This window comes from Corvus moneduloides, chromosome 6, assembly GCF_009650955.1.
Source record: "Corvus moneduloides isolate bCorMon1 chromosome 6, bCorMon1.pri, whole genome shotgun sequence".
NCBI classification, from domain to species: Eukaryota; Metazoa; Chordata; class Aves; order Passeriformes; family Corvidae; genus Corvus; species Corvus moneduloides.
Window position 1 is genome coordinate 46,490,616 of NC_045481.1, and position 22,072 is coordinate 46,512,687.

The 22,072-nt window shown below is 41.3% G+C and overlaps 1 protein-coding gene across 1 annotated transcript in view; it reads left to right on the forward strand.

Moving 5' to 3' along the window:
• LOC116446186 (mucin-5B) overlaps positions 1–22,072 on the forward strand; it is a 42,579-nt gene that overhangs the window by 17,717 nt on the left and 2,790 nt on the right. The window contains exons 17-45 of the mRNA XM_032113540.1: positions 956–1,008; positions 1,393–1,493; positions 1,797–1,948; positions 3,699–3,837; positions 4,497–4,607; positions 5,053–5,232; positions 5,600–5,836; positions 6,701–6,857; positions 7,071–7,199; positions 7,629–7,713; positions 7,920–7,957; positions 9,054–9,209; positions 10,060–10,125; positions 10,451–10,543; positions 11,180–11,421; positions 11,935–12,112; positions 12,407–12,657; positions 13,084–13,267; positions 13,791–13,983; positions 14,637–14,815; positions 15,576–15,645; positions 15,793–15,914; positions 16,291–16,322; positions 16,753–16,930; positions 17,536–17,640; positions 18,275–18,315; positions 18,917–19,039; positions 19,956–20,051; positions 21,317–21,445. Coding sequence (XP_031969431.1) covers positions 956–1,008; positions 1,393–1,493; positions 1,797–1,948; positions 3,699–3,837; positions 4,497–4,607; positions 5,053–5,232; positions 5,600–5,836; positions 6,701–6,857; positions 7,071–7,199; positions 7,629–7,713; positions 7,920–7,957; positions 9,054–9,209; positions 10,060–10,125; positions 10,451–10,543; positions 11,180–11,421; positions 11,935–12,112; positions 12,407–12,657; positions 13,084–13,267; positions 13,791–13,983; positions 14,637–14,815; positions 15,576–15,645; positions 15,793–15,914; positions 16,291–16,322; positions 16,753–16,930; positions 17,536–17,640; positions 18,275–18,315; positions 18,917–19,039; positions 19,956–20,051; positions 21,317–21,445 — 3,820 coding nt within the window. The remainder of the gene's footprint in view (positions 1–955; positions 1,009–1,392; positions 1,494–1,796; positions 1,949–3,698; positions 3,838–4,496; positions 4,608–5,052; positions 5,233–5,599; positions 5,837–6,700; positions 6,858–7,070; positions 7,200–7,628; positions 7,714–7,919; positions 7,958–9,053; positions 9,210–10,059; positions 10,126–10,450; positions 10,544–11,179; positions 11,422–11,934; positions 12,113–12,406; positions 12,658–13,083; positions 13,268–13,790; positions 13,984–14,636; positions 14,816–15,575; positions 15,646–15,792; positions 15,915–16,290; positions 16,323–16,752; positions 16,931–17,535; positions 17,641–18,274; positions 18,316–18,916; positions 19,040–19,955; positions 20,052–21,316; positions 21,446–22,072) is intronic.

Below are 22,072 nucleotides of genomic sequence, written 5' to 3' on the forward strand. Positions count from 1 at the left end.
CTCGGTGCCTGGGGACATCAGGGCTTGCAGGGGAAGTCTCTGCCCCAATCCATGAATGGCATCATTTTTCAGTTAGGAATCATGACAAATTTCTCCTAGATTGTGTCTTCGCCTGGCAGGAAGTGCAGCCACAACAAAGGTTAAGATCCTATGTTTATGCTAGCAAACAGGAACCTGAAAACATTAAGTAGATCAATATTTGTAATCTGTCTCTACGCAAAGTTCATTGTTCTGTAAAAAAATATCCATAAACAGTGGGAGCAAGCTTTCTAGAACACAGAAGGCTTGGAGGAGTTTCAGGCTTCGGAATGAAAACAGGAAGTGAAAACCACCACACCATCCTGCAGACTATTTAAAAAATAAAAATGGTCCGGGAAAAAACCACCCAAATTTCAGTTTTTAAACTGTTTTTTTTTTAAAGAGAGAAAAATTTGGGGGAGGTACTAAAAATGACACAATTAACTTGCATTTGCAGTGAAAAACAATTGTCATTGTTTGCATTTTCAACTAGCTTAGGGCAGCAATGCAAACCACTGCCAGGGGAAGGCTATTTTAATATCTTTAGATGTTTATATATTCTCTGTCTGTCTTCCAGCTGAGGATTCTAGCCTATTTTGTAATCACATATTCATTTAGTAATTTAAGAGATCTCTTATATAAGAAAGTATTAGTCTTATCTCATGGAGTGGAAAATGGATGCTTAGAAAAAACTTGATTTAGGGAAAACACACAATAAACCTGTGGCAGATGAAGGAAGAGTATTTAAGAGCTGGGTCTTTTAATCTTCCTTCTGGGTATGATAATTCATGTCTGTGAAACTGATAGCTGTACCAAATATTCATTTTGATAGGAATTTGTTATTCATGTGACAAGTGAAGCTTTGCACTGCCTTTCTCTCTAGTGAGGGAGAAACGTGCAAAGAGCTGATGTGTTTTGTTTTATGGAATCTCTTTAGCAAATGCATTCAAGGAAGATTAGACTGCATTGGAGAAACTGTCTTGGTAAAAGGTGAGATTTTGTTAAATAATGGCATTATGGTGTCAGCCAGTATTTATAATGTTTTTCTGTGTTATCTCTCACTTTCTGTAACATTTTAGTATTCTGCACATTTTTTAATTCTCCCTGAAATGTGTTAGTTATTGATAACATTTGTCTTTGTAAAATGTCACCAGACTTGCTAGACTCTTTAGAAGATGAGGATATTTCCCAAAACTTTTAAGTTATCTGCCTTCTTCTCCTTGCACTGTTATTGGGCAGAAGCAAAACTATTAGAAACTTTAAATGATAGACACCTGCTTCTCTCTGAAATCCTCTGGCTGGTTTTGCAATTGCTGATGGCATCCTTATTGCTCTCTCTAAATTACCTTCCTGAAATGTTTTCTCCTACTGCAGATTGCCCAGCTCCTATGTATTACTTCAACTGCAGCTCTGCAGGTCCCGGAGCGACTGGATCAGAGTGTCAGAAAAGCTGCAAGACGCAGGACATGCACTGTGTAAGGAATTCACCTCCCAGCAGAGGCACAGGACAGCGTGGCTGGGCATGTAGGATTGCCCTTATCAAGCACTGATGGGAACATGCTATGCTGGGCACACACCAACTGCTTCACTGATAACACAGCAGCTGTAGCTAACACTGTATCCATGAGATATTTGTAGCATGATTGCCACTAGCTTGCAATTAAGGAGTTTTTTAAAAAATCCAAAACTTTGGCATCCAGAGCTAGCACACCTCTGCTGGTTCCCTGTTCTTTCTGTGCACTAACAAATTGTCTTTTCTTGTGTCTTCAAACGTGCAGTATGTCACAGAATGTGTTTCTGGCTGCATGTGTCCTGATGGACTGGTATTGGATGGCAGCGGAGGATGTATTCCCAAAGATCAATGCCCATGTGTCCATGGAGGACACTTTTATAAACCTGGGGAAACCATCAAAGTGGACTGCAACACATGGTATGTTATCCCAGGGAGGTTTGCTTTGTAACAGTTAAAATTGTCAGTCCATAATGCACCCGTGGGGCAGCCTGTGCTTTGAAGCCTTCCTCTTCATCGTGACAGCCATTGGGCTGCTAGTAAAAATAAAAGGGGAAGTGTTTCTCTGCACCATGCTGCATGAGCCTGCACTTGGGGAGAACAAGAACTACTATCTTCTGTCAAACGATTTCCATCCTTTTCTGCTTTCCCACCAGCTTCAGAAACACCAGCCTTACCCTGGCTGGTCTGCAGCTGCCCATTCAATAAGGGGGATTGAGTCTGTGTCTGTTGCACACAGCTGAACCCTGAAAAACGACTGAATTTGTTCAAAGAGGAATTGCAATGGTCCTCCCTTGAGACTTGCAGTGCTTCCAGATGCATAGTTCTCAGGATAAATTAATACTCCAGTTGCTCCAATTTCTGGATCCAATAATGCTGCCATAGATTTCACTGTTATTACTGATCATGGTGGGTAAAATGCATTGAATCTTTATCCATTATTTAACAAGGATGAGACTATATAGTTCTGCCAAATGGATGCACAGAAAATAAGAGCTAGAAACACTTTGGTCTAAGCACCATTGGTACAGGCAATCAAGTTTAACATGTGAAGTCAAAACCTGATAAGCAGTTGTTGCTATCACAGAAGTTGCTATTAAGAAGTTTTATTGCAGTGAGGGCTTAGTTTTCTTATGAAAAGAGGACACACATGGGAAAGAAAATGCAGTCTCTGCATCAGGGCTGTAACAACTAAATTTTCTGTATACAGTCCTCCTGAACTAGAGGTAAGGTTTGTCAAAGTGTTGTGGGTTGACTTTGGCTGGACATTAGGTGGCCACCTAGCTGTTCTATCAATACTTTCCTAAGCAGAACAAGGCTGAGGACAAAATAAGACGGAAAAAACTCATGGGTTGAAATAAAGATGGTTTAACAAAGCAAAAGCAAAGACTGTGTGCAGAAGAAAAGGAAAATATTTATTCCCTACTTCCCATCAGCAGGTGATGTCCAGCCCACTTTCTAAGGAGTAGGGCTTCAGAAAACAAATATAACTATTGCCACTCTGTTCCCACCCCAGCCACCCCATTCCCTTAGCTTTTACTGCTGAGCAGACATCACATGGTTTGGAATATCCCTTTGGCCATTTGGGGACAGCTATCCTGTCTCTGTCCCCTTCCAAAACCTTGTCCCCCCCCAGCCTACTGGTGAGGGGGAGAATGCTGCAGAGACAGCAGTGATGCTGTGGAAGTGCTGCTCAGCAGTAGCCAAAACACCGGGGTGTTACCAACACCTTTCTAGGTGCCAATGCAAAGCACAGCACCATGAGGGCTGCTGAGGGAAAAAATTCTCTCCACCTCAGCCAAACTCCAGGAAAGACAGAGGTAATATTTGTTCACATGACTGTAACAGAACTGCAACATGATTCCTCACAGATTATTATTCAGAAATGGTTGAAACATTCAGTTCTTCACCTTGAATTTGTCTCCTAAACCCCCACTGTCTGCTGCCAGGACTCAATTATTTAAAATCTATTTGAAGGAAATAACAGAATAAGTGTGTCTGGGTAGTAAACATGACCTTTCTGATTGATGTGTCATATCATGGCATGATCTCAGAACAGTTGAAAAGGCACTGCAAGCAAGAAGACTTTTAATTATTCTGCTCCTGTTTGGGGTTAAGGAAAGCCCATGTTTCATGCAAACATTGTGATTCTTTGCATTTTGCCTCCCAGCACCTGCAACAAAAGGCAGTGGAACTGCACGGACAATCCCTGCAAGGGAACCTGCACTGTGTATGGAAACGGGCATTACATGAGCTTTGATGGGGAGAAGTTTGATTTCCTGGGAGACTGTGACTATATCCTAGCTCAGGTATCAATTTATTTTCACTTTCCCATCCATATGCTTTTCACAGCTTACACTGTAGGCTCCCGTCTGGGTAATTAAAAGGCATTCCTATGCAAAAATGCCAACACTGATGAGCAGAGCCTGCTCCCCTCCTCTTGTACCTAGAGCTGATACAGTGAGATTTTCCACGTAAAACAAAGCAAACTGACCCTCAGAAGTGACACAAGAGGGCACTGTGTTCATCATTTTCAAGGGAAAGGAATTGGTGTGGTGTTGAGAAGTGTTTTTCTCAGCCACCCAAGACTGACATTATTTTTGTTGTGACAGAAGAACACAGAGGTTAACGTGTGAGCCTCATGCATAATAATTGCATGTAATGGGACAGCACTCAGTGTGACATTTTGTCATCCCCAAATTACAGTTGGTTTTGCTAATTTTAATAAAACACATTTTTACCTTTTTGGACTGCTGCCATGACAAGCCCTTAGTTTTGGTTTTTGAAAATCCTCGTCAAGTATGAACCTGCCACCAGGTCATCTTCCACCAGATTCTTCTAAAATTCCTAGAGTTTTGGTGAATAAAGAAGTCAGATCAGTGAGTCATTCATTTAGAGCTCCTGAAAATGCTTATGACTGGTCTAGGTGCCTGACAAGATCTAATAGAATGTTATCTGTTTTTCTAAGGATTTTTGCCCTAATAACATGGATGCTGGCACCTTCCGGATTGTGATTCAGAACAACGCCTGTGGGAAGTCACACTCCATCTGCTCCCTAAAGATCACATTGATTTTTGAGGTTTGTCTAGAACTGGCTATAACTAAGGAGCTGTAGTCTTGATTTTCTAGTAATTATTGTATCATCTTCTTAGATTCCAGCTCAGTTGCTGCTAGAGAGTACCTATAAGGAAGTCAAACAGCCAGCAAGCAAAGGCAGGGAATTTGGGAAAGGTTTAGGTATTTGATGTTAACATAGATTGAACACTTCTGTGGATGAGGGGAAAGATGCAAGGAGTCAACAGCACTCCATGCATGTGCATTTGTGTGTGTGTGTGTGTGTGTTTGCATCTGTGACAGTAGGCTCTGGGCATCTGTGACTGTGGCTCACACATCTGGCAGTGAACCAAGACAGAGTGTGAAGATGACAGAAAAATAAGACAAAGAACAAGAGGCAGAGTGCCAGTGCTGTTGCACTAAGTTTTCTGTTTGATTTCCTTCCATGCAATGTATGTGTTCCTTTGTAGAGCAGTGAAATAAGGCTCTTGGAAGGAAGAATTCAGGAGATAGCCACTGATCCAGGAGCTGAGAAAAATTACAAAGTGGACCTCAGAGGAGGTTATATTGTAATTGAAACTAATCAAGGGATGAACTTCATGTGGGACCAAAAGACTACTGTTGTTGTTCATGTCGCACCATCTTTCCAGGTAAGCATGGGATGGACTGGCAGTTATGATTTCAAACTCAGAGTTGTGCATCCAGAACTGGAGCCCCAGAAAAACAGGGCTTCAAAAAAAGTTTGGTTTAGTGGGCAAGAAGAAGCAGCAAGCAGGCCATATCTTGCACTGTTCAGTCAGTATGAAACACTCCAAAATATTTGGGACTAGAAGTATTGGAAACACATTAAGAGAGTTTTTGTCACTTGAAGACCAGCTTTTTCTAAGCCATTTTTTAATGTCTATTTAGAAACTTGCAGCTATTTTGCCTTTACAGGTTCTATAGTTTATTTCTGTCAAAGAGAGAGCTGCACTCAAAATAACCAAACCATTTACTGTGCCTACACAAATTACACAGGGAAAAGTCTGTGGTCTTTGTGGGGACTTTGATGGCCGCTCAAGGAATGACTTCACAACCAGAGGGCAGTCCATGGAGATGAGCATCCAGGAGTTTGGAAACAGCTGGAAAATAACAAGCACCTGCTCAAATATAAACATGACGGACCTGTGTGCAGATCAGCCTTTCAAGTCTGCCCTGGGACAGAAGCATTGCAGCATCATTAAGAGTAACATCTTTGAAGCCTGTCACAGTAAGGTAATCCTGTTCTCTCATCCTCAGTAATTTCCCACTCGATATTTGTTGCTATTTTGCAGCACATTTGCAGCATATTTTTACTATTCTAGGCTACTACACACTAGTACAAGGCTACCTCTCTCAAAACCTCACTTCACAGCTATGCCAGTTAAATCCTGTTGCCCAGTATTGAGGAAACAGCAGTGCCTGTTTTGAACAACTGAAGATAAAGAGCATAATAGTTGACCACCAGAAGCAGAAAGTTAGGTATCTGTGAAATGTAGAGATAAGTTAGTCTAGGACTGTTTGTATGGTCATCCTTGGGAAGTTCATTCAAGTTATCTAAAGAAACCAATTATTTGGTTTATTTTAGTCACAAATTCAATTAACATAAACAGAAAAAAAGCTACTCTTCTTAATTAGAATGTCTGTACAAAGCTTTACTGCACTTTAATAAACAATTTTAAAAACAAACTTGGCTTAATTTCCTTGGTTAGTTTATGTTGGCAATGGTAAAAACACAAGAGACATGAAGTTCAGTGGAAAAAGGATTTACTTTTATACTCATTTAACCACTGTCTCTCAGCTGGAGAGTGAACATGCTGTGTAGTTGTGCTAAGCCAAAACAAAGTAGTTCAGTCACTGGGAAGACATTTTGAGTGTAAGTGGCAGCATTACACATATGAGAATGGGAAGATTTGGAGTCCAGTTCTACCAGGCAGGTGAAAATAGAAAACTACCTGTTGTAAAAGATCATGGCTCCCTCATGACAATCCCAGTCTGTGACAAACTGCCAGTGCATGACAGAAATTCAGAGCCCTTTCCCTCATTAAGCGCAGTGCAGCAGATACAGCTGTGGTGACAGATCTGTCACTGTTTTGACAGGTGAACCCAATTCCATATTATGAATCTTGTGTGTCTGACTTCTGTGGCTGTGACAGTGTGGGAGACTGTGAGTGCTTTTGTACCTCAGTTGCTGCTTACTCGAGGAGCTGCAGCAGAGCTGGTGTCTGTATCAACTGGAGAACCCCTGCCATTTGCCGTAAGTACTGTGCTGAAAACGCACACAGAAAGCACTGCTCCTTGTGCTCAGGCACACGGGATAAAGAAGAGCAGAACACTTAAAACACTATGCATATGTGACTGAACAAGCTCTTTTTATCATGTTTATCTTATTAAAATCTTTTAAACAAGATTTAAAAATAGTCCCTGCCCCGTGTCTGAGGCCTAAAGGTTTTTTATTCTTCTGTTCCAGCTGTGTTCTGCGATTATTACAATCCACCTGATAAACATGAGTGGTTCTATAAACCCTGTGGAGCCCCTTGTCTAAGGACCTGCAGGAACCCACAAGGGAAATGTGGGAACTTGCTGTACAGTTTAGAAGGTAGTTCCTCCTTGACTTTAATGCAGTTTATGGGAGTCGCAGCTGCTAGTCTGATTTGAAACGTCTTAAGCATCCAGGTGACTGAAAGGTTATCCCATCTGTCGCAGAAGCTCATTGACCATGCCTTGCTAATTCCCCGTGTGATGGTGCCATTCATAGCACCATTTGCCTGTTGCCTTTAAATATATGGAGAGATAAAACACCATTCAATATAAATTTGCAAAGAATAATTATCTGTTGACAAACGGAGTAAATTAAAACTTTGGGGAGAGAGGTAAAAAGAGGACTTGGGAAATAATCGGTAGTAAAAAGAACATTCATACTGGAATCACATTCATTTGGGGATCAAATCTGTATTTGGTAGAGGTATTTATGTACCTTCCTGTATCTGTGTAACCCAGGCTAAGAATGCTTTGTTTAATTTTCCAGGCTGTTACCCAGAGTGTAGTCCTGACAAGCCGTATTTTGATGAGGAGAGCAGGGAGTGTGTCTCCCTCCTCAATTGCACTTCATGGTAGGTCAGTTGATGGTAAGAAAGGTAGAATAGGGCCGGAAAGGACAAACTAGGAAGTGTCTTGTTAATGTTTATAGGCAGTGGCAATTACCATTAAATCCTCCAGGAGTAAGCTTTTTTGTAAAAGTAGGTACAATTGCAGACATTGTTATTCCATGTACTAATTCATTTCAATAAAACAATTCTTTTTTACTCTTTCTCTTCAGTGACCCCAAAGAGAAACTATGCACTGAAGACTCCAAAGGTAACTTTCACCACTCTCACCAAGCACTGAGTGATGGCAGGACTGAAACAACCCAACATCACATTACTGCAAATGTATTGATAATAGGAGTCCAGATAGGTGGTTTAATAGGTGGATGCACAGCAGTGCAGATACAGTTTGATAAGAAAAATGCAGCCTTTGACCCCAAGAACTATCTAAAGGATAATCATATGGAGGAAGGAGAGAGGTATGATATGTGGGATTCATCTTATGCAGGAAAATACTACTTCTCCACTTTTCCACTTTTCCTTGATAGTCAGTGAAGATAGATAGATAGATAGATAGATTGATTGATTGATAGATAGTCAGTCTGTAGCAGGCCATTTGTGGTATCTCTCTTAATAAGTACTTTTAGAACAAGGAAAATTTTGTAGAAGTGCCGTTTCTTGACCAGTAATTTCATAAAATAAGCTAAGACAGCTTATTAGATAGATACATGTTTGTGTGCCTAAAGGACACATTTGGCTAAGGTAGAGTATCAGTTCATTCCCATATCTGGGAGAAATCACATCCCAAAATGCAGGATGACCCAGTAGACAACACATTTTCAATTTTGCTGATTTTGTTACAGTAGTAGATACACTTCCTTTGGTTCTCACATATACAGTCTCCAAAATCTGGAGAGTTTCTCATATATTTAAATGAAATTTTGTACCACTGCATGCTCCTCATTCACAGAAGGAAACAGTTGTGCAACACCTCCTGAGCCAGTGTTTTGTAATTCAGAAAGACAGTAATCCCAGTCACATTCCCTGCCCAGGGGGAGTTCTCCTGTGCTCCATGCTAGGTTAGGGCAGTACCAGTTCTCATGCTTTTACCAACCAGTTATTCCTCTATGCAAGCTGACTCCAAGAAACACCAGCAACCAGAAAAATCCAACACACTTTAAATAAATGAGACAGACTCCCAGCGCAGCTTCTCAAGTAGAAACTGAGAAAGTTTTTCAGCCGGGTAATTAATGTTTGATGCTGTGTGAGCTTCAGAAGGGTAAATGCAGTGTTTAGCTTGCTTTTCATTTGTATTTATATTGCAAGTGTTCTCTGTTGCCATGGCATTTTCTCTTTTGGTGCCTCAGTTTGCCTTTGCTGCCACAATGGGAAGACCTATACCTTAAATGAAACTGTGTACAGCCACGTGTATGCGACCGAGTGTGGTGAAGCTGTCTGTGGCCCTAATGGACAGATCATTAAAACCCTAACCCCCTGCAGAACTCCACCTACACCAGCAAAAGGTACTAGATTGATAAGAGGCTTGGTGGTGACTCTTTGGAAGTCTGTAATGGTAATAAGATTTATCCATCTTGGAAAAAGACTCCTACTGCATGTCTAGGATAAGAACAGAATTTAAGACTTTTGAAGTTTCAAAACTGAGGGATCAGAGCTTGTGGGTCTTGTGGGGAGGACCAAAAGTGTAACTTTTAGAGATTCTTGCTGACCTTACTGTCAGTGAGGCTAAGAGACAATAGAAAGATTCAGAGATTTTTCACTACAACTTTTACAATAAGCTTGAGCATATCACATTTGACACTCTGGTGTTGTTAGTCTCAATATTTCATATTTCTAAATCTTGTTTTTTTCCATCTTATCATCTATAACAGACTATGGTTCTTATTGTACTGTTTTTTGCATTGGAATAAGTGAGTCTCATATGGGTCACTGGAATATGAAAATAAAGCTTCCTGGCAGTTAACTCCTGTTCAAAAGGGATTTTCCATAGTGAATGGAATGTGAAAAAGCAGAAAATAGGAAGCAAAAAGACATAAAAGAGAGTGGGAAATTTGCCACATGATTATTACAAATAAAAATAAGTGGCTAAAAAAAAATTTATTATCCTGGTAGCAAATTATACAGGAGCAACAAGGAAAAGTAAAAGTTAGCTTCTCTACTCATGTGATTGGAAGAGCTAAATACTTGATGGTGAGCCTGTGTGTTTGGTATTTACTGAAAATGTTAACAAGTGGAATAAGTACAGTGGAGTAATACCTAGAAAAGGAAGGATTATTGAAAGCAGACTGTAGGTGGCATAGTAAAATGTCTACTGGTAATGTCTAAGCATTGATCTGTCTCTATTTAAACCAACAGTTTCTTTAAAAGAAAGTATTAAAAATCCAAATGGAGTGCCACTGGAAATCACCTCTCCAAAGTCAGGTGAAGTACTGCAGGACTAGAAATGTTAAATTGGAATGAATAAGTGACAGTAGAAGGGGTTTTTATTGTATTCTATATAGAAAAAAAAATACATACAAGTGGGAGTGTGTGTGTGTACTATTACAGCACCATACCGTGTAATAGAGAGAGTGTTTATAAGTACAGAGGATGGTTTGAGTGTGGATGTATACAGAATGTAGTAGGGGCAAAAAAATAGATTTTTTTTTTTCTCTTTTTAGCGGTTGTAGAGAATGTAAGAGATGTCATAGAGCTTGAAAGTAGAGTAGTGGAGGATTTTAATATAAATTGATTTGATTTCCTGCAGAACCACATATGCAATATGTAACATCTGCACCTCCCTCATCAGAGGTAGCCGCTCCCTGCTTCTGCAATGACAATGGACAATTGATACAAATGGGTAAGAAACCATGCGATTTTTTTTTTCTGCACCATTGACATGGAAAGATGTACTGATAGATGAAAGTGCTTCAGCAAGTGCTCATTCTGCCTGTCACAGTTAGACATTACCAGAAGTTGTTACATCTTTGAACTGTAGCTAACACCTTCAGAACTGCAACTGTCCCACATGCAATAACTTTGTTCTGGTTTGAACACCCCTGGTGTAAGGAAACTTATAGCAGTTGCTGACGTCAGCAGAGCTGTGAATCCCAAACTGCTGAACATGAGCTTGTAACTCACAGTAATAATCCAAAAATGGGGGAGGAAAGACCCTTCTTCATCTATTAGTATCTCCTGCTTCCCCTACCTCCTGGTGTTTGTGAAGACCAGATGCACTCCATGATGTATTCAGTATTGTCTCTTCTTGTACTCATTTTCAATTCCCTCTAATATATCTAAGAGCAGAATTTCAGATTAGCCCTCAGCCATTTGGATTAACTGCTCTCCAGTTCAGCCCCTGAATTCCAGGAGCTGTACACAGACAGTGCCCTGAGCATGGCTTTTGGGTACAGACCCAGATAGTAAAATGCAGGGCTGAGTATGCAGCTGCTCTGTGATCAGGCCTTGGACTAACACTTGGGTTTTGCCCTTGCAGGAGAAAATGTTTCTCTGCCAGTGAACATATCAGGTCATTGTGCTTACTCTGTCTGCAATAAATCATGTCAGATTCAATTAATTTGGGCAGAGTGTAAAACTGGTCATACTCAGACCATCAAGATATGTGATCCACATTCTGAAGCCTGTCCACCAACACCTGCTCCTGGTGTAACAAACCAAGTTCCTGCTCCCACAAGGACTTCTGAGAGTGACTGTCTTGCACTCATCCCTCCCAGAAAGGTGAGAGCCTTTGAAGAATATGTGTTTCATCATTCATCATTCCACCATTCATGCATTGCCTGCAGCCAAGATTTGGTGTTCTCCTCTGATGCTGGTATCCAGCACTACAGCTGGACTGTAGGTGTGGCTGAATTAGATGATTTAGAAGTATGCCAGAAACCACCACTGAAAGAATAAGCTGAAGATTCTTCTGTTCACCTGAAACACCTAAATGATTGTATGTTGGCAGAGCTACCTAAGCTGAACAAAGACTAGGAAGCCACATCTTGCAGTGTCCCACCACCAGAAGTGGTCAGGACCTTAATATATATACCAAAAAAAGTAGATATCAAGGCTCTGTTGATTCCTATATGGTTCATATTGCCTGGTTTCCAGAGCCAGAATAGACACCAAATATTGCCATGCTAGACAATTAACTGGATGGAATGTTTTGCTGTGTGTGATTTTAAAGCTTTTATTACATTACTTTGTTATTTGCCTCTCCTCTTTTTTTTTTTTTTTTTTCATTGATAGTTTAATGAAACATGGAATTTTGGAAACTGCCATACTGCCACTTGCCTGGGAGAAGGAAACAACGTCAAATTGTCTGTCGTGACTTGCCCACCTCAGCAACTGAAACTCTGTGTCAATGGTTTCCCGTTCACGAATCACTCTGATGAAACTGGTTGCTGTGAAGTCTCTGAGTGTCAGTGTAAGTTGCAGGAGAATTCCTGAAATTTATGTTATGTTCAGCAGGGCCTCAAAAAGATAAGTCTATCTGGTCAACACCTATATTATGTTCATATCAATTCAGTAAGATACAATGCAATAGAAATGCCATCTGAAATTTCAGCTGTTGAAAGCAGATGTCCTTGCTAGGGTAATTTTTCTGTATCAAACTGGATATTTCATCTCTGACTGGAAGTGAGTAAAAAGGTTAAAACCAGCTTGCACTTACAGGAAGCTCGGTAAAGCCAAACTTGAAGCCTGTCATTCTGTCTTCTAGGTATTTGCAGTGGATGGGGAAACGAGCATTATGTGACTTTTGATGGAGCATACTACCATTTTAAAGAAAACTGCACCTATGTCCTTGTGAAGTCAATTCATCCTGACTCTCACAACTTCTGGATTCACATAGACAACTACTACTGTGCTGCCACTCGTGGAGCAATTTGTTCAATGTCCCTTATCATTTTTTACTCCAACTCTGTTGTTACTCTGACACAGGCAATGGAACTTGGAAAAGAAACAAACTTGGTAAAGTATTGTGCTAAAATGAATTCTCAGTATTATTTTGCTGTAGTTATATTACTGTACTGTTAAATGCCCTGTCACAACAAAGAATTAAGCTTGTAAAATATGGAATGGGTAAGAAATGCAATTACTTTGCTTCTTCGCTTTCTTTTTTGCTTTGTGTCAATAAAAATCTGTATATACTAAAATTCTGGGAAATTATCACATAACTGAAAATTGTGGGTTTTGTCCTGATATGAGTATCCAAATATAAATTGCAACATATTAAAAAGGAATATTAGACAACTGCTTAATACACTGCCGGTGACAGACATGATTTGGTTCACCTAAGGTCTGAATTTCTGCTGCCCTGCTTTCCAGTTGCACTAATCATGTACCTTACTCAATGAAAGAGTGTCCATAAAAACCTTTTGTTTCTTTTCTTTTTAGATTTTGTTTGATGATAAGAAAGTTGTCCCAGACATTTCCAAGAATGGTATCAGGATAACCAGTTCTGGCCTTTACACCATAATTGAAATACCTCAATTAGAGGTTTACATCTCCTACAGTCGACTTGCATTTTACATAAAACTCCCTTTCAGCAAGTTTTATAACAATACCATGGGACTCTGTGGTGAGTGTCCTCATCAGCTGACAAAAATCAATGCAGCGAATTTTCCTCCTTCTTTCTCTCATTACCTTGTAAAATCTCTAAATGCTTGCAACTTCACTATTTCTCACAAATGTTAATAAATTTATTTAATGGAAAGACACTATCAGGAAATGGAGTTTTAAGTCATATCCTTTCATTCTGTTCAGAGTCTGTTGGTGGATGGACACAGAATTTTTCTAAGCCCTTCCTTTTCATCATATCTACTTCATATAGAAATGTAGGAAATCTGGAGAGTCCTGTGCATCTCAGTTACTCTGACCGCCAGGAGAAATCTATCAACCAACACATCAATTCTGGTTTTCATGAGTAGCTGGCAAACTGTTTCTTTGAGCCTTCTCTTCCTAGAAACTATTCTTGTGAACTTACCAGGATCCCACATGTTGCTCCCTTTGCACAAGGAGGAGAACTTTCCCCCAGGTTTTCTCTAAAAGAAGCTTCATCAGCATCAATTGTCCTTGAACGGTCACTTTTATATTGCTATCAGGTACCTGCACCAACCAGAAGTCTGATGATGCTATGAAGAGGAATGGTGAGGTTGTTGAGTCCTTCAAAGAGATGGCATTAGATTGGAAAGTCCCACATCCTACCAACAGATTCTGTAATCCTGGTGTCTCACGACCATCAAAGATTGAGTATCATCAGCATTGTGTGCCTTCTAATCTGTGTAAAATCATCTGGTAAGACAACCCCCAAAAGTAAAAATAAGTTCACAAGATAATTTTGTGCTTCACTAAATGTCTTGGGTGAACTGATTCTAGGATATGAAGAAAATATAAAGTCTTGCATACCTTGTAAAACTGGGCGCAGTGAACTGATGTGTGTGTTCTTAAGCTTGGCAGATATTTTTCAGCTGCATCAGCAAAATCAGTTCTCCTTTAATAGAGTCTGCTTCTTTGCACTCCCTCTGCCTGTCAGTTCTAGAGAGGCCAAGTGGGAACTAGCTATAATTCAGTACCTGAAAGCTCTGAATGATATGGAATGCAGTAAAAAAATAGTTAGAAAATGTGTGTGTCTGTTTTAAAAATAATTTTGTGGTTTAAAGCAGGATTTTCAAACATGCTAACATAAAAATATCAGCATATAGACTTATAGCTATGAGCTGTGTAGGAGCCTTTGCAGGTAGCAGTCCAACATAATATTGTTTCCTTTCAAAGCATTGTAAAGAACGGCAGATAACGCTCATACTTTATTAAGTTGTGTGGGTGTATTGCCTCTGAGAACAATTTGTAGTTGTACCTTGAGGCTTTGCCTGGGGCAGGGGGGATGGTTTGGCTCGGAGTTGAATTCTTCCTTGGAAGTATCCCAAGGTTTTTCTCCTTGTTTGGTGAAGGACCCTGACAGAGTGCCATGGTGTGGTCCCCCCTCAGCCCTACTACGAGGCATGTGTGGCCAGCGGGTGCTTGGAGGAGCACCCCAGCACGGAGTGCCAGAGCATGCAGACCTACGCGTCCCTGTGCGGGCTCCACGGGGTCTGCGTGGACTGGAGGAGGCTGGCGAGCGGGCAGTGCGGTGAGCCTGGGAATGGGGCTGTGCGGTGAGCCTGGGAATGGGGCTGTGCGGTGAGCCTGGGAATGGGCAGTGCGGTGAGCCTGGGAATGGGGCTGCGGTGAGCCTGGGAATGGGCAGTGTGGTGAGCCTGGAAATGGGACTGCGGTGAGCCTGGGAACGGGCAGTGCGGTGAGCCTGGGAACGGGCAGTGCGGTGAGCCTGGAAATGGGACTGCGGTGAGCCTGGGAATGGGACGGCGGTGAGCCTGGGAATGAGAGTGCAGTGAGCCTGGGAATGGGAATGTGGTGAGCCTGGGAATGGGCAGTGTGGTGAGCCTGGAAAACACCCCCTAGAGTGAAGCAAGTCTGGTCTGCTCTGTCCTCACCTGCTGCTCTGGACCTGAGAAAAAGCAGGAACAAACCAAAGAGGTTGATCCAGTCCAGAACTAGGGCAAGAGGGAACCAGGCCCACAGTAGCTCAGCCGAGGAGTCCCATGTGTTCCCCAGCGCTTGGACACTAGATGGCAACCCACTGCTTCTCTCTGCCTGCTTTGCCCTGCTCGGGGCACCCCACGAGTCGGAGTGAGCACTGCTGGTCTTGTCACTTGCACGTTGCTGGCCCCGTCGCCCCCTCTTGCTGGAGCTGCAGGGACCCCCTTGCCCGGCTGTGCACACCCGGGAGGTTGCTGCGGTAGCCTGGACGCTTTGTCCCTTCGTGTCCCTGCATCGGAGGGTACACATGGGTCTGGGCTTTTTAACTTGTATGTTGCAATGCTCCACAGAGGCCAGCTGTCCTCAGGATCAGGTGTACAAGCCATGCGGGGAAGCAAAAAGAAACACTTGCTTCAGCAGGTGGGTCATTTCAAGTTTTTCAAGTCCATAATGTGAAAACTGGCAGGGAAGTTTGAAGTTGACATTCCCTTGGGATTTAGGTGTCTTGATTGCCCTGGGCTACAGTTTTGCCTCTCATTCATTCTCATTTATATCCTAATTCTGTAGAGGAGTTGTTATGGACACCCTTCCCTCCCAAAATATCACATCGCTGTTGGTTGAAGGATGCTACTGTCCTGATGGAAAAATTCTGCTGAATGATCATGATGGCATTTGTGTGTCTGTTTGTGGTAAGAAATAGTATAAATGGTGCTATGGGGAGTGGGGTTAAGAGCCTGACTAGAAGTGCATGTTAAGGGGGTTGTTTTGGGTACAGAGGAAATGGGGGAGACCTTGTTACTGACCTGTTCTAGTGAGGCTGGAAGCATTCCAGATTGAGAGTTTCTGCCTGCTCTTGCATGCAGAAGGTGCAACTTTCAAAAGAACAAAGAGTAGCATGTTTAAGAAGTTTTTGGGTTTACAACCTGTGACTTTGCACTCTGAATTTCTCTTTTTTTTTGTGGCTGATTCTCAGATTTCAATACTTTCCTTCTGTTCCTGTTTTCCTGCTTCTGTTGTTTTCCCTGATTCAGTTACCTTTAAAATAACATCTAATTCATTTTATAGGTTGCACTGCACAAGATGGCTCAGTGAAACAGGTAAAAGAAAGGAAAATACTGTCTTTATACTGTATCTGGGTTCTGTGACCTCCTACAAAAATGACCATGAGTTGTTTCTTTTCATTCTAAGTGAACTACAATGACAGTGGGGAGAAAATCAAGAAGATTTTATTAACTCCAGAACTTGTTTAATCACTTGAGGCACAGACACAGAAGTAGTTGTTGGGAATCAGTTTCCTGGTAGAATCATCAGGCTTTCCTCCTGGAAACACATAAACCTGCAAAGGAAGGTGGCAAATAATGGAATTTTTTCTTACTGTTCCCTTCTTCTCCCTCTGGGATTTGAACTGCAATTTTCCTACACAATAAATTAGGTCGACTCAGCCCTACACTGTCTTGCAGCAGGCATTCATTGATATAATGCTTCCAGGTTTTGCTCACTGAACTGCTATCCCTCTTATTTTTATAGCCTAGAGAGGCTTGGGAGCATGACTGTCAATACTGTACTTGTGATGAAGCGACCTTGAACATCTCTTGCTTCCCCCGCCCTTGTGCTAAATCTCCACCTATCAACTGCACAAAAGAAGGCTTTGTACGCAAAATAAAACCACGTCTGGAAGACCCGTGCTGCACAGAGACAGTCTGTGGTGAGTGGATCATTCACATGTCATCATGTGGCATCATGTGCCTTCAGCAGTAATCCCCAAGGGAGATGTGGTGCCCCACAGGTACCAGATTCACATAGGCACATTGGAGTGGTAACTTCTTCCATCTACATGCCAGGAGCTCTTGCTATCAGAAGAGAATTCCTCTGGTGCAATTTGTACTCTAAATTAGTGCCATGACCTGGCAGATACTTACACTGGAAAATCCCCTGTGGATCATTGGGATCACCAGGTGCTCCACAGGATCCTTTGGCTCTTGTCTTTCTGAGATGGGAGGGTGATCTCTCCACAGAGATCCACCCAATAAGGGAGGATGTGTTCATCTTCCAGGCTTCCCTAAGGCTTCCTATGGAGGTTCCTGATACATGTTTGCGCTCAACTTTGCATTTCCACCCTCCCAGTCCCAAATGCCCACCATAGCACAGGAGTAGCCTGCTCCTAACCCTGGCCATTCCCAGTATCTATTTCAAGACAAAGGATAGGGGACCCTGGTGATAGTGATAGGATGTTTTTTTTCAAGCTTTGTCTGCAGGTAATGCTGCTGGATGGGATGCTTTGGCTTATTTTATCTCTGCTGTCTATTGCAGAATGTGATATAAAAACCTGCATTATCAACAAAACAGGATGTGACTTAGGTTTCCAGCCAGTAGTTGCTATGTCTGAGGATGGTTGTTGCCCTATCTTCTCCTGTAGTAAGTACTTCATTTCCTTAAGGGGTTTTATTCCTTGAGGTATTTGATTTTTCTAAATGAGTTAAAATCAGAGGTGGTAGCTTCTTCCTTTCTCAGCCTTTACAATTCAGCTTTTTTTTTCTTTCCTTTTTTTTTTCTTTTTTTTTTTTTTTTTTTTGGAATTGGAGTAACTGGTGCAGGTTTTCTGTAGCCAGTATTCAGTGAGTGTAAGTTATTGACCACATACGGAATGATGGTTAAACTGAACCCATCCAGAAGCTCTGCTGCCAAATTATATTTCCAGATTCACACACATAAGCCCATTGGCTTTGTTACCAGCACAGTGGTTAACAATAAAGAAAAGGTCAAGTAATTTCAAGTATGGGTAAAAAAACCATGAGGCAAATAGATTTTACCTTACGGAAAATACCAGCATGTAGAATTATCCCCACTTGAAACATAACATCTAAGCAGATGCTACATGTGAGCTTCTGAATAACAACTAGTACCAGTACTAGTTGCTTTTTTTTCCTCTTTTCATGTGTGCTATTAAGTTCAGCTCTACGCTTTGACTTCTCTAAATCACTCACAATTCAGAGATGAGAACAGTAACTGCATCATTCCTAGCACAACCTTTTAAATTTTTTTCTTACAGTACCAAAAGGAGTATGTATTTCTGAAGGAGTTGAATTTAAGGTAGGTCTTCTTACAGACACTTCTTCCTATGAGTTAATGCTGCCTGAGTCAGAATTCTCTGAAGTTTTTGTTGTCAACACTCATACAAAAAGCAGGATTAGATTCTTCCCTGCCAGTAGTCTTATGTACTACTGGAAATGGGCATTGGACTAGGTGATTTGCAGAGGTCCCTCCCAACCCCAAGCAATCTGTGATTCTGGAATAGGTTAGTGAACAGGTAATGCCAGAGACCAGTAACTTGCTTACTAAAAGAGATCTTGCCTATGCTTTAGAGTTGATGGGTCAAAATTGTGATTGAACACAAATTTTAAATCTCTTTGAATGTTGTAAGATTATTGCTTGGTCAAACTGAGCAAAAATAGAGGCTTAGAATTTATTTAAAAAATCATTTAACATCATTGATACACTTGGGAGTGTCAGCCTTGTGTTCATTTTGTGATACTGCTGGTAAGGTTTTAGAGATCTGGAAGTACAATAATTTCAGGAAATTCTTCCAAAAATAAATCTCATAGACATTAATTTTTTTGACAGTCCAGGGGAACATTTATTTCAGAACCCTCTGAATTCTTGTCATGGTTTTCTCTCTCCTCTATATTTCCAGCCAGGGGCAATGGTGCCTAAAAGCTCTTGCGAGAACTGTGTGTGCATGGATGAGCAGGATCCTGTGACACAGACCAACCGCATCCAGTGCCTTCCAGTGCAATGCCAAACCACCTGTCAGCAGGTCAGCACCTCCTTGACCACAGACAATGGCTGTTGAGTTGAAACAGGGACAGTAACTGCTTTCTCAGTGCAACATAGCAGACTCTTCTATTAATTGTTTTGTAAGTCCTTTTTAGGGTGCTGGTTATTTTTGCTCTAGCAAATTTAAGAGGTCACCCTTGGAAAGGTGCCCTGAGGGGAAATGATTGCAAACCTGTTGAAGTCTGACTGCTGAAAGATGTTTGTGTCATTCTGTTGGTGTTGCCCATTGTCAGCTCAAAAATGAAGATTGTGAGGAAACTGCACAGTGGTTTATATGTTTCCAGACACTTTCAGGACTTGTGGGTGCGGAGTACTCAGCTACTTCTCAGTACTTGTGAGAATCAGCATTCAAGTTGTTCAGTCTGTTCCTGAATATAAGGAGGGTGGTTGCCTTTCCATTCATGCCCAGATAAGGTCAAATGCACAACCAATGTTAAAAATGGACAAAACCTTTCATTATACTTTATCCTGAAGCCAGCCACACCCACCAGGAGACCAATGGATACCTAAAAGACAGCACAGAAAATCTTCACAGGTCTGACAGCAACAGTTCTTGCAGATAATGATATCAGACCAAGTGGTGGTGCCAGATTGTGCAAGTAATCATGTGCTAAATTAATTTTTTTGACCTGTTTTGTGTGTTAGCCTGAAGAATAGTCAGTGAAAGGGTCTTCATGGCAACTGAAGTACCCAGAAGTCACTATTCAATAAGGCAGAAAAATAACCAGCTTTGATTGTCAGGCTTAAAATGGTTCCAACAGATTTCTAAAGAGAACAGAATTGAAACCAGAAGGTTGGCTCATTTCCTCTGCCATCTTCAGTGTATCTTTGATCCAAAGATGCTTCAGGAACAAGACATTGGTTAACATGGATAAATGGAAACCTTATTCCTACAGGGTTTTCGCTATGTGGAAGAGAAGGGTCAATGCTGCAGCCAGTGCCAGCAAGTGGCATGTGTGGCAAATTTTCCATTTGGCAATGTGACCATTGAGGTAAGCATTCCCTTGCTGTGCACTCAAGCCTGAATTATCAAAAAGACCTCAGCATCTTTTCAACCAGTGTCATGCATTTCAAGGCTGGGAAGACCTCGAGGAGATGTAAAAATATCTGTGTTTCCAAAGTAAATGTAGATGTTACCTGTAGCTGTTCCCTGCTGTGTGCATCTCACAGGCACTACTATGTTGACAATTATATTCTCTGGCAGGAATGGAAATCATGTTACCTCCACTTCTCCTGACATGAAATAGCAAGAAAGACTTTGGAAGGGATGGTGACATTATATAATGCTGCTCTTGCAGAGATACATGTGCTGGCTTCACATCACACTGCTCCCATCTGAAGCAGTTTCATTATTTTGCCCTGAAGATACAGAGATAGACAGTGTGAGCAAGCTGATATAACTGTGCTGCCAGTGGTTCTGTATTTGCTGAGGCAGAAATCAAGTGACACAGCTGCTGGAGCGCAGTGCGACTTGGTAACACACACAGCTAATACAGCTAATACATCATGTCCTGTGAATATAGCATTGTGTAGACATGAGCTGAGCCTTTAAAGGAAGGGCTTGATGATCTTGGAGGTCTTTTCCACCCTTAATGATTCTGTGATTCCATGATTCTAACTCTCTGGTTTTACTACAGCCTGCTACTCCTGGGTATGGTTAATGATACTGTTTCAACCAGTGACTTGCCTTACATGCTATTGCTTCTCTGATAGCTCTTGTGTTCATCTTTTTTATTTCATCCTTTTATTCCTTGATGATTTATCTTACAAGCTATATTTTCCTATTCCAATATATAATTTTTATCTCTCCATGAGTAGGCTTTGCAGTTATCCATTAACCTCTATTGCAAAGACTTTTGTTCTCTTTCACTCTTTTTAATTTTCTTCCATCTATTAAAAAAAGAAAACTGTTGAAACCCTTTGAAAGAGTTATTTTTCTTTTGTATATATTTTAGCCCACAAACATTAACACACCTACTTTCTGGCATTTCTGTTAATACCTTTATGCTCATTCTGGCATTCTTTCATTCCTTCCCTCTGGGTGGCCACAGAAGTGATTTTGCATAGACTGGTAGTGGGTGAGCTTGGTACATAATTTGTAGATGTGAGTTGCAGGCATCTCAGCCCTTTCAGAGTGGTATGAACAACCCAGTCTTTGACAGTTCATTGACTTTATTACTGTTTCAGTTTTCTAATTTTATTGCTATACTCCACTGGCTTTTTTTTCCCTTTTCTTTTTTTTCCCTGTTTTTATCAGGTTGGAAAGAGTTATAAAGATCCATATGACAACTGTACTCAGTACACATGCACTGAATCAGCAGGCCAGTTTTCCTTGACTAGTACAATAAAGGTCTGCCTACCATTTGAAGAAGCAAACTGTGTGCCAGTAAGTATTTTACAGCCAGAAAAAGGCTTCTGGAACAAGCCCTGATGCTGGCCTGGGAGTTATCTTTGCTGTTTTGAATGAGTATTTCTTGATCTTTCTGGTATGATCATCCTTCTTTGAAGGAAATGTGCTTTTTCAGCCATGTGTCACGTGGAAGTAAAGCAAAAATATTTGCAAACAAGCCCACACAATTTACACTGTTGTGGGATAAGCACTAGAACTTGAAAGAGAAGGGTATTGGGGCAATAGCGAAGGGGAATCTTTTATCACTTGAGAAACATCAGCATTATAAAATGCCATTAAACAAGTGGTAATTCACCATGAATCCTTGGGGGACTGATGAACACAGTGTCTTCTGACATATGGTGTACCATTAAGTGAGGAAGTGGAACATGAACGAGCAAGGGGTAACATTCATATCCAGGCTTTCAGCTATTGGTGGTTTTCAGTAACTTTCAGAAGCATTTTGGGACTTCACAGCAGATCAAAGCAGGGACTAGGACAGCCATGTACTTGAATTAGCTCTGGGGCAGGCTCTGCACAGGTCAGGCTGTTCAATTCCAGGGGCAGCTGTGATTCTCTGAGACTGGGGTTTTTATGCTGGCTTCAATAGGAACTAAAGATTAG